At 36.3% G+C, this 17500-nt stretch overlaps 1 protein-coding gene across 1 annotated transcript; it reads left to right on the plus strand.

The window, feature by feature from the left end:
* Positions 1-32: 32 nt before the first annotated feature.
* On the plus strand, positions 33-2358 carry LOC113058159 (fibroblast growth factor 20-like). The gene is made up of 3 exons (XM_026225834.1): positions 33-637; positions 1072-1175; positions 1339-2358. Exons 1-3 carry the CDS (start codon positions 370-372, stop codon positions 1606-1608), a joined length of 642 nt encoding a protein of 213 aa, XP_026081619.1. The 5' UTR covers positions 33-369; the 3' UTR covers positions 1609-2358.
* Positions 2359-17500: the final 15142 nt, after the last annotated feature.

Genomic DNA, 17500 nt, shown 5'->3' on the forward strand with positions numbered 1-17500 from the left:
CGCGCACAGCAGCCACTCACTGCGCAAAGCACTTCCCACAACAACACATAGCCTACCTGCTGCCTCATACCTGCTCCACATTTATTCATGTCAGAAAGCACCACCGGCCACTATGTGGACGAGGCATGAGAGCAGAAATTAAAGGAAGTCAGCTCATGGCAGTGAAGTTTCTTGCCCATCGGATATGTCTGTATACATAACCTACAGGAGTCAAGTGAAATTAAATATGCGCTCAGCATGGATCCACTACAAGTGACGTGCTCGCATGGATATAATTCGTCGTTATAATTGAACGATTGCTTCAACTTATTCATTTAGATCAACTTTCCCTGACCGCTCCTGCTGGATTGGAGGTTTGTGGTGTCAGCTATGGGAGAGATCGGGACGTTTTTACAGAGCCTGGAGGGTTTCGGACAGGTCGGATCACAGTTCTTTCTACCACCTCTAGGAGAAAACCTCGGGCTGTTGAATGATCATTTAGTTCCAGCAGAGAGACTGTCACTGAGCACCTCCGCAGATCTAACGCACTTGAAAGGGATCCTGCGGAGAAGACAGTTGTACTGCAGGACTGGATTTCATCTTGAAATACTCCCGGATGGCAGCGTGCAGGGCACGAGAAAGGACCACAGTCGCTTTGGTAATTTCCCACTTTCTTTTCAGCATGTTTCATTTGTTTAAACAGAAAGTGAATTATAACACGTAGGCTACACGTACACTTTTAAAACAAGTTCTCTCGTTTTTATAGTCCTTATAGCAAAATAAAGTTGTTCTGGTCACTTTTAAAGAACCCACAAAATCAGTACGTTGATGTGAACGAGGTAAAATGTAACAACAATAAAATAAAAAAAAATTCAAAAAATAAACAACAATCTCAAAAATACTTTACAGTGAAGGAAAAAATGTGTCATTTTCTGAATCTAATGGGCAAAAACTTCTAAATAGCTATTTATTTTAACTGTATAATTGTCTATGCAATATACAGATGTACAATGCAGTGCATTTCAACTTCCTCACAATGTGTGATGAGGGTTTAGACTTCATCTCCTGAACAATCGATTTATTCTTCTCCAGGTATTTTGGAATTCATAAGCCTTGCTGTTGGATTAATAAGCATCCGTGGAGTGGACAGTGGTCTCTACCTTGGGATGAACGACAAGGGAGAACTTTACGGCTCTGTAAGCAGAGTTCTGACTTTTTAAGATCTTTTTTTGATTCTGCATAATTGTTGTTCTTATTAAGGCCCAGTAGATGGCATATATGTTTTATCATTTTGACCACCTCTCTCTGTGTTATTAATTATTGCATGAATTATATCACTAGCATGTTTTTGTTCCTTAGGAGAAACTCACAGCAGAATGTGTCTTCCGTGAGCAATTTGAGGAGAATTGGTATAACACATACTCTTCTAATCTCTACAAGCATGGGGAGAGAGGAGCACGATATTTTGTGGCTCTCAACAAGGATGGCACGCCACGTGATGGGACAAAATCTAGGAGACATCAAAAGTTCACTCATTTTCTTCCAAGACCAGTGGACCCTGAAAAAGTTCCAGAACTTTACAAAGAAGTGCTTGGAGTGCTGAGACCATCAGTCCCAGTTAAGAGCTGAGAGGGATGTCCATTTTTTCTCTACATGACGTGGAGATGCTAATGTTCGGCCACAGTGTCCAACCTGAGATCTGCTCTGTAATTGCAAAGGCCAGTACTGATGGTGAAGAGAAGACTGATGGAGTCTCCAAAGACTCCCTTTGTGTGAAAGCCAAGCTGCAGTTGGTGTCTTTGTTGCTGGTTGTAACAGACTACTAGCATAACATGTCCATGAAAACCAAAAACTGAGGTTTTGGAGGTTTTAAACATGGTTTTGCTTTGCTCTGGAAATATTCAATATATGTGTTAAGAAGGACTTGAAGGAACAATGCGTACATGATACTCAGAGATGACAGAACTGGGACAGTGAAGAACAGGAGATGCCATCTCACATGATGTTATTTATACAGTTCTTGATACACATATTTATTGTATGTATTTATTTATTTGAAAATATAAATATATATTTTTACATCTAAAAAGTAGATTTTTTATTAGACCAAACAGTAGAAGGTGCTTTGAAATAGTGGCAAAGCTGTTCTTTTTATGTGACGGAAGCTGTGCAAGTGAATTATTATCTCTGCTATGATATCAAGAAAGATTCCTATTGCAAATGTATGAAGAATGCCATGAGACTCTGTGATTTTAATAAATTTGTTTCAAGCAGGATTCCCCAGAATGGCACACTGCACAGTACATTTCACAGGCCATTAAATCAAGTATTATAATTAAAAAGCTTGTTTTGTTTGATTTGATATTAATTATGAAACCATTATTATCTGGAAAACATAAAATATCTAATAGATAATAGAGTACGTTTTAATGGGACAGTTCACCCCAAAAATAAGAATTCTGTTATAATACCCTTACCCTTATGTCATTTCAAGCTTGTATTTCTTACTTGTATCGAATTGTGAATAACTTTTTATTTTTGGCTGAACCATCCCTTTAAGTTTCTGTTTAGCCGAGACCCAGGGTTGTCCTGCACTCATCAGCATCAAAGGTCTTTTGCGAGACCTTCTCAGGTAACAGCTACACAATGACTGAATCTGAGTGAAATAAAAACTGACCTTTACTTTTGGGTCAAACCCAAATTTAGAGTAATCTCAGCTGATGCTTAGTAATGATGCCTGCTAAATGTTTCAAACAAAGTTATAAAGAGAATACACTATACACTTTTCAGATACTGTTTTAACTCCTATCAATAAACTCCACTAGGTTTTGTGTTTTCTTTGACAGATAGTACCAGCATTCTCACATGAAACCAAGCAAGAAGCTCTGGGGTAGATGATATGAAATTTAAGCACCACAGGCTAAACTTGCCTGAATGTTGTTTAACGGCTGAATGAGACATTTCCACAACAATGACTAAAGAGGCACATCTGTACACAGTTTCTAAACAGATGAGATGACATTTTATGTTGAAGCATGAAGATATAGTCTGTGATCTCAGTATCCCTGTGATGGTGAGCCAGGCTCTGTCTTGAGATGGGAGTGTACCTGTAACATTTTACTGGAGTTACAGTGTGGGATTTTCCCCATCTTAAAACCATAGAGTGATTTTTAACAACATATAAATGAGGATGGAGGATGAGTGTGCATATATATACAGTATGCTTCGCTCCATTCAGAAATTAAAGATAAATTATTTAAAATCACAAAATGTTCTGATTTCTACCATATATAGATGGAGTTTGTAAAACGTGGTTTAACAAATAAAAAGTCAACATTTCCCCAAGTTTCATGTAGTTATTTTGTTTGTCTGGTGCAAATGTCACAATAGCTATTAGGTCATCGCTTTAATGGAAAAGAGTATGTCACAAAAAAACTCCCTGACACTCAAAGAACATTTTTCCATCTGTCTGAGCTGATATAGATGCCTTTGTCTGTACTTCTAGCAGGTGGTCTGAGGCACTCTATAGGCAACACTTAAATCCTTCATCCATGCCCTCTCTCAGCCCTGCCTCATGCACTTAATGGATGCACCCTTATTTTCATCACCTCAGACGTGGCCTCAGAGAGCTCTCAAAGAAACCATATCAGTGTGTGTGTGAGAGAGAGAGTGAGAGAAAGTGAGAGAGAGAGAGAGAGAGAGAGAGGAAGACGGAGAGTGGTATGGGTTCACAGACAGGTGTGTAAGTGAGGGATCTGTGTCTGCGGCCCAGTCAGACATTGCAGGTGTTCCCACAGCACATGTCAGCCTGTCCCAGGTCTCTGATCTTCAAGGGCCAGCATTTGTAAGCTGTGAAAATGGGGCTGGAGTTCAGTCAAACACGTGGAAATACAGCCTTGGTATCTTTGTAGTCTGTGTGGATTACAATAGTGCATAATTCATATCTTTACAGACTGGGGGAAGTGGCAAAGTCTCACCTGGTGTTTTAAGCCGTTGTCTCGGGGCAGATTTATGTTTGCACAATATTCTCAGCAACTGTTTATCTAGAGCCCTTTTGCGTGAATGACCTCTTTAAAGCCAAAGGATCTGTTGAATAATTCACAATTTATTTATTAAGGCTGCATTTATTTGATTAAAAATACAGTAAATGCTGTGAAATATGATTACAGTTTAAACCATTTACTATTTTTAAATGTAATATATTCATATGATGGCAAATCTAAATTACCAGGTATTTAAAATGTAATAGTGTTTCATGTGCACAAATACACACAGTTATTTAAAATGTAATAATGTTTAATGTGCACAAATACACAATGTTACATTGAAACTTTGGGTTACACTTTATTTTAAGGTGTCCTTGTTACGGTGTTATCATACATTAAAGTTATGAGTAATATACGTGTACTTACAATATGGTTAGGGTTAGGATTAGGGTCAGGTTTATAGTTGCTTGCATGTAATTATGCATAATTAATATTGTTATAATAGTAAGTACATGTTACGTGTAACAAGGACACCTTAAAATAAAGTGGTACCAAACTTTCACTAGTCTTTTCGAACATGATGCTAACTCTTTTCAATACAATGAAATAAACTGATAAGTGGCACTGTCAAAATTACAACATTAAAGTTTCATAAAAGTTGACCATATGCTGTCCTTGATGTATTCACTCAATTGTTAAAGAACGGTTATTTTTTCAAAGAAACATGTCTGAAGAGATAAGAAATGAATCAACAGTGAATCAGCTATATTCAAGGTTTCCTGGGGATCAGAAGAGTTAATGACATCCTTTCACTCCTTTTTGGCACATCACCTTGCTGCATTTTGTACAGCATGTCTTATCACTCCTCTAGTAGGTAATGAATATGTGATGTTTTTATATTGACTTTTGACATTCAAGCTGTCAACTGTAGTTCAATTTTTGTTCTGTTGTTTGCATCACTATGGAGACATCAGGAGCAAGTCATACGATCCAACTAGGCGTTATGCATTTTAAGACTTTTAAACACCTTTTACAATGTTGCATGTTGTTTTCTACCATGCATTTAGGAACTGGCAATTTCTAACAATGTATTTTGCAAACAGATATACAATAGGCCTTATTCAGAGTGTGAAAATAATGTAAGATAAAACCAAATATTATAATTAGCAAAGTAGCTCAGATCACTTTGAGCGACAACGCAGTAGACTTCACATCTTCTTAAGGCTCCTCCCCACCCCCAGAATTTTTACGGAGACCATCTCACATCTGCTGAGCAAACTATTCCAATTCTCCCACAGGGGCCCAGATCTGGCCCTCTCCTTGGCCCATGTATCTACATTATAAAGCCACAAATTAGCTCTTGACATTTGGGAACCATAATTGCTCCTCAAAGCATGAGGCATCAATTAGGCTCCCAGCAGTGTGACAGCTTATCCCTATAGGACATATATGATCTGAGGACAGAAGCTACTCACGCCTGAAAATTGCAGCCCTCTAAAGAATTAGATATTGGTATATAGATAGATAGATGGATGGATGGATGGCTGGCTGGATGGATGGATGGATAGATAGATAGATATAGATATATGAAGAAAATAGATATTATGTGACTTTTAAGAATCTGAATGAGAACTTCTTACCTTAACAAGATAAAAATATGTTTTTTATAAAACAAATAATCATTTGCCATTATTTATTCATGTTCTATACAAAAGTATATTTATTTTGACATCCAGACAAAATGTTTTCTGGTGTCTGTTAGCATTTGAAATGTCATCATAAAAGTCATTGATTCTCCACAGCAAGCTTTTCCCACAAAGCTCCCTTAACCCAAAAGTCAAGACAAAGGTCGACTGGTTAATTTCCATACTTTCCACCCAAAACATACTTAAAGCACTCCGAGTAATTCAATCAGTGGCTAGAACATGCAATAACATCCTTGAGTGAAACAGAAAATCATTAGTGTTTGTTTTACATACTAATACAAAAATGACTGTGAGATTAACACTTCACAAACCTGGGTCATTATTTGGGGAGGTCAATGAAAACGTATAACTGATAAGAAGAGAACAGCATTTTAAAAATGTACATTTATTTGTGAAAACTTGTAAAGAGGGCAAAGTAGAGCTTGCATATTCCGTGAAAGGTATGTGCATTGTACACTCGATGCTAGCAAGTGAAAGTGGAAATGTGCATTGTTGGCCATAAGTGAGGCGGAAAATTGCTAACCCATTTGTCATTGTGCTGCTTGATGTAGAGGTCAATCAGTGGATTCTTTCATGACAAGCCTGAATGTTTTTCCAAGGCCTCACCCCTTCACACCTGGACTGCCAGGTAAAATAACAGAACAAGAAGAGCGCAAAATAGAGGAGGGTTTAGTAGAGGACTGCTTTGTAGGCCAAGGAAAACTGATAGGTGAGAGGAATTTGTCATGCTCTGTGTTCAGTTTGCAATGAATAGAGTGTATGGCAGAAGAAAACCTTAGGGATTTTGTCCCAAATCTTTTCATACCTTTTCCATTATGTACTGTTAGCATGCACACATTAAACGCTTTGGCCTTAACCCCCAAAGGTAATTTTCAAGCATTACTTGTACATCAGAAAACAATCAATGGGACTCTCTATGAGTTTGTGTGGTCCTCTATAAACTCATTACATCGATGAGGATGTTAAGAGATTACTTTGTTTTCCTGGCTAAAGCATTTCATTCATCATGTGTTTTGTGCCGTACATTCCTGATTAACTTTCATTCAGTTCCTGCTAGAGTTCCTTCGCATTCAAGGATAAGAGGAGATTTCGGTTTACATGACAAATTGTTCGTTGTCTAAATGCAAATATATTTGATTCCTCTTAATAACCCCATCAGAACCTATTGATGTCTCTTGAGGAGAAATTATTTCCACTTGTCAAGCGCTAGCCTGGATTCCAGTTGCCTAAATCAATGGTCTCCTCACTTATTGGGACGGTGGTTGATTTTGTTGTTGAGAAGCCATTCACTCTTTTTTAACGCTTATTCTCTTACTAGAAGAAGAAAAAAAGTTCTGTAGTACAATGAATTTCAAAGGAGATAGTGTAACAGAAAATGTATTTAATTTTAAGATACATTTTACTTATTTACATATAAGGGAAATGTATTAATTTATAATATTAATTCATTTAATTTATAAAAAGACATACATATTTGATGTTAAACTTTCATATGAATACATATACACGCACAATAAAAATTCTCACACTTTTCTTATAACTGCTATATCTATTGTTGTGACTCATGTTCAATTTAATGAAACCAAAACACCATGCTATGTTGCTGTCTTTTTCATCTACATCATCATCAGCTGTATAGAGGCGCCTGAAATTCAGAGGATGTTTTTACTTGGTGAAATCCCATGTGTAGAGTCTTGGTTTCTTTGACATGGCCTGTGGTGATCATATATACAGAGTTCAAAGCCTCAATATCAAAAAGAGTGGCCACCTGTCAATGCGAACATATGCAATTAAAACGCTCCCATCAAGACACTTTTTAAATCATAGGGCTGAGCACTACAGGTTCTGACAAGACATCAGTTGTGTAAAAAAATACATTCAGTGACAGCATAGGTATGACTGAATGGTTCAGGGGTTAAATGATCATATCCTGATGATATTGTCACTTTTTAGTTCTTGAAATAAAATGGTAGATTGGTGTCTCACTGAATATTTTACTAAATATTTTTGTACAATATTTTAATTAATCAGACAGAAAAAGGCATTTGCAATCCAAAAAAGGATCCAAATCAAGGATTCAGATTCCAGTTGCTTGGATAAAAGTGCCTGACAAAGAAGTGCAAATGCATGTGAATGTGGTGATTGCTTATAAAAGTACAAAAGTGTGAGATGACACTGTGCTGTATTTAAAAATAAAAGTAGAGTGGTTTTTAACCAATGAAGAAACAACACTCATTTCAAAATGTCAGAGAAAATAACATCATCCCTCACCTCTCTTACAAAGATCTCAGAGTAAGAAAATATATAGGACCTGATAGTCCAGAACATAATTCAACTGTGGATAGTGACCTGCAGAAGTGTAAGATATACCTGATGTTGTGAGGGACTTCAAAACACACTTCACAGTCATTTGGAGGCCTTCAGAGGAGAGGAAATCCCCTCACTGTGAATTCCTTTCACCTTGATCAAAAGTTTTGGAGAGAAAAGTAAAAGAGTTGTTTGAAGAACTCTGGATCAAACATGTTGCATTTGAGCAAAAATGGTTTGTGCAATAAAACTATACTGCAAGGAAGATGCAGACCCATTTGCAGAGGATTTACAGACATCTCTATTTACCATCACTTTGTCAAGACACATATTATTTATACAAAATTTAAATTAGCCAAACCTAAATCCTTGGCATTTTTGATAAACCAACATCCAAATTTGATGATATTCCCCATCTGTGCTGCTGCAGTACCCTCAGGCCTGTACATTTCATTGGAATGACTAAGATTGACATAACATTGACACTGATTAGCTTGATATCAAATGTGCACAGGCAGGTTATCAAATGAGCTCTTTTACATGTGCTTTGTATATAATTCATAACACATTAAAAGCTCTTGAAGAGCCCAGAAGACCACATGCATATTTAAGAAGAAATAAGATTTAACATTGGATAAAACATATATAAAAGTTTTTTCCAATGAGAAAGAAAAGGGTTAAAGATGAAATTCATTCATTCATGATAACATAAATCAGTGTGGCAATTTAAAGCATTAAACAAAATCCAAAGCTGTCTCAGAAAACTCAATAAATAAAACCAACAGGATCCGCGGTTGTCGGTTTCTTGAGGATGGATTTTTTTCGGGCCTTATCAGGGAGCTCAAGTACAGAAGTTAATCAGAGGAGAACAAAGGAGGCCTTTATTTTGGTGAAACCTCTATGTTCTCCGATATCAAAGGCAATACAAGCTACCACAACAAGATGCTGCGCACGGTGATAAGATGTATACCATCTGACATGCAGAAGAATTTGTGGAGGGAACCTGGTGAATTAGAAATGTGAGATTCTGATACAGAAAGGTCACTCAATAGGTATTGTTCAGGTCAGATCGCTATAAGGGCTTTACCTTAGAGAGATCATCAAGCTGATTTAGGAATTAACATTTCAAGCCATTCAAACATTTCATAACTTCATATGTACTTAAATAAAAAGTTATGTATACAATACTGTTAGAAGGTTTGTGGTCATCAAGGTGCAAGGATGCATTAAATTGTGAGAGAAAAACATTTAACATATATATAAAATGCTGTTCTTTTGAACTTTCCATTCTGCTGAGAATCTATAAATAGATTATATATACTATAGAAAATAAGAAATGTTTCTTGAGCTGCAAATCTGCATATTAAAATGTTTTCTGAAGGATCATGTGACACTAGAGACTGGAGTTATGATGCTGAAAATTCAGCTTTGAATCACAGGAATAAATTGCTTTTAAAAAATATATCAAAATGGAATTTTGTTTTGGTATTTTTTTGTTAATCAATACAGTGTTGGTGAACATAAGAGATTTAAAAACACTGAAAAATCTTAAAATTCCCAATCTGTACAGTACTGTTTATAATGAGGTACACACGTGTCGACTCTAATTAGCATTTTTCTATATTTAAGATACTAAAACTGAAGGCTATAAGTAAAAAAAAAATAGGTAAAGATTATTACACAGGAATTTAAAAAAGATTATTTGTATTTGTTGTGTTTTTCTTTCTTTGAACTTAATTGTTTAAATTGAGGGTTAAAATGTTATTTCTTGGAAAAACTTCCTGTCATCTGAATAGAAGTTTTGCTCCTGAGACCAGTCTGACCCCAACTGCAATTATCTGGAGGGGAAATCTGTAAGCAGACAGGTATAGATGGAGCTCCCACCAGCATATAGCGCTATGGTCTCCAGTAATAGATAAGCATTAAAATGACATTATCTTCCTTCCAATAGAGAATTTAAACCAAATGTCTTTATACTGGGTAAGTTTCAGTTAATATTTTAATAGACTTCTTAATAAATCCAGAGTAGATATTGTGATAAATTAAAGACAAATGAGCAGCTGAAGAATGCTTGTGCCAGCGTTTCCTTACACAGCAGGGCTCAGAATGACCCAGTGCTTTGGATGTTAATTATCCCACAGTAATGTACGCACAATATAATTATAATATAAATAATAATTCAAAAAAGTAGGACAGCTATACATTCCTAAAATTAGATTCAAGGAAGGGGTTACTTCAAATGTTACACCAGATTTTGCACATCATTTTGTGTAGAACCAACAAAATAAATAAAATATTATTTTATTTCTGCAGTGGTCTCAAGAGATTCCTTCATGGGATACCATAAATAGCAAACATGTTTTATTGAGAAAAAAAGCACATGGCAAACATCTACATGAAAGTTCTATCTCACAGCCAATAATTCCAGAAACTATATGGCTCTGACTTCACATGGCCCACTCTAACACAAAAAAACAGTGACAGCTATTCAGCTTTATTCCAAGCTTGCTACAGATGTGTAAGAATCAGCAGATCAAAGTAGCTCTGTGTTCACATTAAGGCTTTTCAGAGGTTTTGAAGAGCTGAAGCACTGCTTATTCTGACATTCCCCCTGTCACCATCAAACAAAAGCATCTCTCTCCCTTGTGAAAGGGTGTGAGCTCCAAGATGAGCTTCAGCGACGGTGACCAATCACAACAGTGTGCACAATCCGTTGCCTTGAGGCGAGAAACAGTAAGGTTTATGTTGTCACTTTCAAGACATCATTTTTTTTTTTTTTTTTTCAGCATTTCTGCTTACGATCTTTAGCGCTTGTCCTAAAAGAAAAGAGTGAGAATTTTTGATTTGCTGTAAATGTTCATCAGTGATCATGGTAATGCATTCCTTACCAGCATTAGTCATGTATGTGCAATCCCACTCTGTCAACAAGAAATAGTTATGCCATGTTCAAGAGCAGATATAGTGTTCCTCGCTGCTGTCTGCTGCATGTGTGCACCTGAGAGCTGTATAATGTCTAAATTACAACTGGAACAAAAGATTCTTTTATGCAGGGAGCACTGGGCAGAGATGACAGCTATAATATTGGCCTCGGTACATACAGGTAACATTCTAGGTAAGAGGAAATAGCCTTTTTAAGCTTGACATTGACATGCAGAACTGATAACATAGGGTTAGTGTGTGTTGTGGGATATATGGGGGAAACATTAGATGGCAATAATGCTGTGCTATGCAGCATAGATAAGAAGAAGAATAGCAAACATCTTATTTTGTCAAAGTGTGCACACCAATTGGTTTCTTTAACCATTACTGACCTATATGAAACTATATAAAGTGTTTACAGTGAATTAATCCATTGTATCGCTACTGAATTTCAATAAGTGCGCTATCTGCTATATTGTTTGTGTGCATCACTTTATTGTATTTTTTTTTGTTTGTTTGTTTTTTTAATTGAATATGTACTTTTATATTTTAATACAGGGAAAAAACATTGGGGATTGAATACAATGTTGACAGAGTCAACACCGAATCCACATGCTATCAAATCCAAGACCAGCAAAATATGGTCCTTGACTCTGACTTGTATGTGAGGCAGATTTCAAGACCAAATTTTTATGATCTTGGTTCTGTCATGGATTTGGGAGCATGCGTCCTCAGTCCTGACTTGGACCCAAATGAGCCGATCTCGACTACAACACTGCACATGCAACAAAGAAACACTGTTAAAATTGAAAATAAATATTCAATATTTTGCACTTTTTCCCAATAAAAAAGGGCAAATCTGTGACACTGATCATGTGACTTTGTATGAGTCCCTTCATGCCATTTTTTGTCATTAAAGCAAAAACAAACAAAAAAAAATCCATATATATTCCATATATCACAATTTAATATAACAGTTTTCTATCTGAACATATTTTAAAATTTAATCCTGTGATGAAAAAGCTGAATTTTCAGCATCATTACTCCAGTTTTCAGTGTCACATCATACTTCTAATATGCTGATGTGCTGCTCAAGAAACATTTTACTCTTATTATTAATGTTTAAAAAACAGTTGTGCTTACTATTTTTGAGGAAAACATTTTTCTGGATTCTTTGATGAAAAGAAAGTTCAAAGGACAGAATTTATGTGAAGCGGAAATCTTTTGTAACAAAGCATCGCTTTACTAAGTATTATTAAGTATTTATTATTATTTTTTTTTCTTTCTTTTTTTTCTTAAAGACATGAGTTGGGATTAGAAATTTCAAAGAGACAGAAGCTCCGGTGCTCTGTCGCCTGCCTGTCAACCCATGCTCCATCTCTGCCAAATCCAAGCCCTTTCAGCTGCCCCCTGCTGCCATCATCATAGTGCAGTTGGAAAAAAATAACACAAAAAACTGATGACAAGCTCCTTTCATGACACTTATCATTGCATTCTATCTGAAATCTAGATGAGCCAGACAAAGCGCCACCAGTCCCTATACCACAGATCAGAGAGTAATCACTCTCAGCATAAGGAGTTAGGCTCATATCACACTACCTTTATTCCTGTATATGAAGACCTCTGCCTGGTGGTCTACACATCTAGCCTGAATGCTGCATGATGATGCTTGCCTTTATCCCAAAGCGATATCTTGCTGTTTTAACGTTGGTTTAACAAATAAAGAAGAACAAAGTCTTGCCACAGATCCTCAGAGACACATACTAGCACGCTACTCTTATATCACAGATGGATACATTGTGGGGTCGGTTTCAAGGACAAATAAAGGCCCATGTTTCCTCAGCACATACAATGTTACAGAAATGCAGACTACAGTAAGAACAACTGAGCGACCAGCATTTGCTTTTTATTTTGCATTGACGTGAAATTAATTTTCATCATTTTTTTATTCCAGTGAATGACATATGAATGATGCCAAGATTAAAGTTTCTGCACCAGTCATGTCAAAACAGCCATTATTTCAGCTGACATACAGTACCAGCACACAGAAAACCTCCCACAAAGCTTTTCTTTAGTGTAACATCTCAACCTCAAACATCAAAAGAGACAGGACTGCAAAAACAGCAGGCATGAGCCGTCAAAAAAGACGAGCGGAGCTCCATTCATGCTTATAAGTCCCAGCCGCACCTTCAGTATTTACTAGCAATGAGTTTGTTCCATCTGGACCACCTGGAGGATGATTTTGTGGCTCTCACACTTACGGACAAGTATCCGTCTCTGCAAAGCCTTCTCTGAAGCACAGTCATCCTGCATTGACCAGTGATCTCAGTGGGCTGTTAGAAGATGTGTATCGTAAACACAAAGGGCAAGATGAAGGTGACTGGGGTTTAGGTGGATCACAAAGCCCCCCTGTGCGTTTAAAAGCCCCTTTTGGAAGGTGCTTTCCTGTCAGTTTTAATGTGGATCTGCCTGGAGGTGCTGTTTCAAGTTCATATGAAAAGCTCTCTTCAAATGGAGTGCAGGGAGAAAAAAAAAACCTTTGCATTCTAAAACCATGACAATGTCTGAGATAGAAATAAATCACTCAAATATTACTGTTTATTAATACCTGTCAGAAATAAAAATGTGTATAAAAAAATAAACTAAATAAAAAAGTATGTCCTCTTACCTAATTTTTTTTTTCTAAGAAATGCCATGTTTTTTAAGATCAAAGGTAAATATATATAGAGTGATTTTCCCATCATTTTTTCTTCCTTAAAATGCATACTTTATCAATATGAAGTGAATATACATATACACCCAAAAAAGAAAATGATGTTATTATTTGCTTACCCTCATTCCAAAACTGTAAAGTACATTACTTTTTTGTGGAGCATAAAAAAACATTTTCATTGTTTTTTGTGCATACACTGAAATTTACCAATATACTTCAAAATATGCTCTTTTGTGTTCCACAGAAGAAAGAAATTCATACAGGTTTGTAATAACTTGAAGGTGAGTAAATGATTACAGTATTTTTTTTTTTTTTTTTGGTGGACTGTCCCTTTAATATGCATGAAAAACCCCTACATGCCTCTACCATTTCCATATAGCAGCTGAATCTCTGAGCAAACATGTTAAGCTGTAATGTGGATAAGATGAGCTTCATACACTTACAATACAATAGAAGGCATTTGTATTTGGCCCAAAGCCAGTCTGTACTTTCCAGATGTAACTATGGCACTTTCCCAATTGGATCCACTAATGCTGCTTTGGGAAACCCCTCATCCAGGCCAAAGGTAGTTTTCTCAAAGTATACATTGCACTGCTGCAGCATAGATGCCAACTAAATGTTTTAAATACTAGTTTCTACTGCACATTTCCCATGAATGACAAACATAAGTTTGTGCAAAGCATAATGATAATGTGATCTAAATTTTTAAACAGCAACAAAGGTTGTTACAAATTTTAAATTTGAACATTTCCTGTTGGAACACTGAGTACAAGTTCAAACAAATTTGCGTGACTAGAAAAACAATAGCATATTTAAATCCCAAGTTTTCTTTTTTAAATCCATTAATTTATCTGTTCTTTTAAGTCCTGTTTTAAATTTCTAAATTAATATTAATTTTGATATTTTTTGGAGTGCATGAAGTAAAAAATGTCAGGGTGATACAAATGTCATAATAATATATATTTCAAAGATTTGTGCAAGATGACTAGAAAAACAGTAGCATATGTAAATGTTTTCTTAGGACAAAACTAATTTTTATATTCATTCATCTTTTTCACATCACATTGCTTTTCAGGCCTGATCAAAACCATCTTTCTTAGTATTTTTAGCCAAAATACAAATCACACCCTATTTTTAACTGCCGCCAGCTTTTTACTGTGCTGACCTTTGAACTGTTAAATTGTTCCTCGTTTTTAAAAAGGGTGTTAGAGGTGGTGGAAGAGTGCAACCTTCTTTTTGAGCTGAAGTACATCCTGATGGATTACAAGAACTCCAGAGCAGAAGTTGCTACCCAGCATGGCTTTAGGCTACCTGGGTCACGGCCCACCCACTGCAGGGGGTTCTAGGTCAGAGGAGCCAGCAGGGAGCCCTGCTCTCAGACCCCAGAGAGACTCCTCAGTTAACACACAACCTCAGGGCACGACAAACTCCACGTCTACCACAACCTCTGCTCATGCCAAATCCTTTAACAATGCAGCTTGAAGTGATAAACATGGAGAGAGCTTCATATTTGTGAGTTCATCGCTCAAAGTGGACACAATTGCACATTGTTAGTTTCAAAAGAGCTATTTATACAGTACGAAGGACTAATTGTGCAGAACATTGTGAAAGAGTTTATTTTTTACGCATTCAGAGGCAAATTATACAACAATTGACTTTCCAAATTAATAGAGCGTTTGTACGGCTCCCCAATGAAAGACATTATTCAGCAGAAAGAAAATGTCAAATAGTGTCTCAGCAGCACAATTGCTAGTCTCCAAAGCTATTGTTACCACGTTTTTGTTTTGACTCTCTGGGAATAGAGGAGTATATCACATCTATTTACTCTCTGTTACAGAACTGGGCGGTGCTCGCTACTGCAGTGGCTTATAAAAACAGTTTTTGCCCACAGAACAGCTATTAAGGATTTGGGATCTGTGATAAGGACAATATTCAGCAAGACTTCCTGGCTGGCATATGATAATGAACAATGCCTAAAAAGACCTCTGTCGCACAGAATCGGCCGTGGAGTATAAGTTCTTAGGAGGCTGCCGTGACCTTGAGCTTTCTAAAAGGCATAAATATAAACCGCAAACCGTTATTTAAAGTGTGAGATGCTGTAACAGAGCAATATCTGGTGTGATCACTGCTGCAGTAGTTTTGGTCTCTACATCCTGTCAGATACTTAGCTTTGTGGTGATGCATGGGCAGTGGCCCTGCTCCGAAGACTGCCGTGTCCATCAGTGCCACCTGGAAGCATGTCCAGCCGTCCTGTCACTCTGTCACCAATGCTGCCTCTCATGGCCTGAGATAAAACGCTCCGGATGGGGCCTCTAGCAGAAGTGGCTCACTCGCCTTTTAGGATTTATGTCAAAAATGTTTCAGCCCAGGTAATTTGGTACAGTCAGTGCTCCTTTCTCTGTTAACTTCAAAAGCTCTTGTGACGGGAAAAAGACAAATGAAAGAAGGGAAAATGGTGTTTAGTTGTGAGTAGCGAAAGATTGAATTCTTGAGGACTGGGATGGACTCATGTAGTGTGTTTTTCTCAAGGTATACCAAACTAAATCTCAATGATATCCTTGCGACCAGTTCTACTTTTGTTCTCTCAATAATTTATTCAAACATATATTAAAATATTATTTATGCATACAATGGGAGGGGGTTATCATAATGAAGATAAAATGCTTCAATAAAAAAGAAAACATTACTATGGTTTGTATAATCGTCTATTATTATTTACCAAAAGTCATATGGTACAACCAACATGCAGAAAAAAAAATGATATCATAGTGAGGATCCCTGCAGACCCTCATAACTGTGTGTCAAGGTCAGTGAGTCTATTAAAATATCAGATAATTAACCCTTTTTTGGTAATGTTCCTCCAACTTAATAAAATGGAATGCAATATAACAACACACAAACATAATGATATTTATCACTTATGGAATTCATTAATATAATTTTTTTATTTTTTTTATTTTTTTTGAGAGGAATTTACAACATTTATCATGGACACTCTTATAAGTCACTGACCCAAAAATAACTGGACAAATTTCAACATTTTAATGCCTTGCTTAAGATCTTACTATAAGAGCCCAGCAAACAAAAATATGTTTAAAGAAAATTAAGTTCTAAAAACATTATTTCTGAATTTTCTCTGAACGTTCAAAAATGTCTAGTTTTCACATTCCATTTTATAATTTATCAAACATTATGGGAATGTTACTTTTGAATGTTCTCTAAACATTCTGAAACAAGTAACATTTAAAAAATGTTTGGATGAACATCTAACAAAAACGTTTCAAACAAACCATTGACAATGTGTTTCTGTGCTAAAGTTTTGAATGATGGATGTTCTCTGTAGATTGGGAGAGTCTTCAACTGTTCAGCTCCACGGTTTCTTTCTATAATGTTTTTGCAATCATAAGTATACCAACATTAATGTGTTTAAACCTATTCTACTAATACTATCTGTGTGTAAAGGTTTTAAATAGACAGAGGGGGAATGAAGACATATACATACATCCTCCCATAACAACTGTATGTGTGTGTGTGTGTGTGTGTGTGTGTGTGTGTGTGTCTTAATTATTGAGGCAACAAAATGTTTTAGACACAATTCCCTGTGGCTCTGACATAATCTAACCAAAGGTTTTTCAGAATCTATGGAATGAGGAAATGAAATAGACCCACATTAACCAGATCTGTCAACATTACAAGGAAGCTGGAATCATTAATGAAGACTCATTGACCTTACAGCTAAACATTAAGATTGAACATGCAGACATAAGGTTTGAGAATGAAATAATCTCTTTTTCCGAATTAGAAGTTAATTTTGACTAAAATAACATCCATGGGACATCACTCAATTGATATCCATAACACAAAGTCTTACACAGAGAGATTCTGCACTA

This window comes from Carassius auratus, chromosome 39 (assembly GCF_003368295.1).
Source record: "Carassius auratus strain Wakin chromosome 39, ASM336829v1, whole genome shotgun sequence".
In the NCBI taxonomy this organism is placed as follows: Eukaryota; Metazoa; Chordata; class Actinopteri; order Cypriniformes; family Cyprinidae; genus Carassius; species Carassius auratus.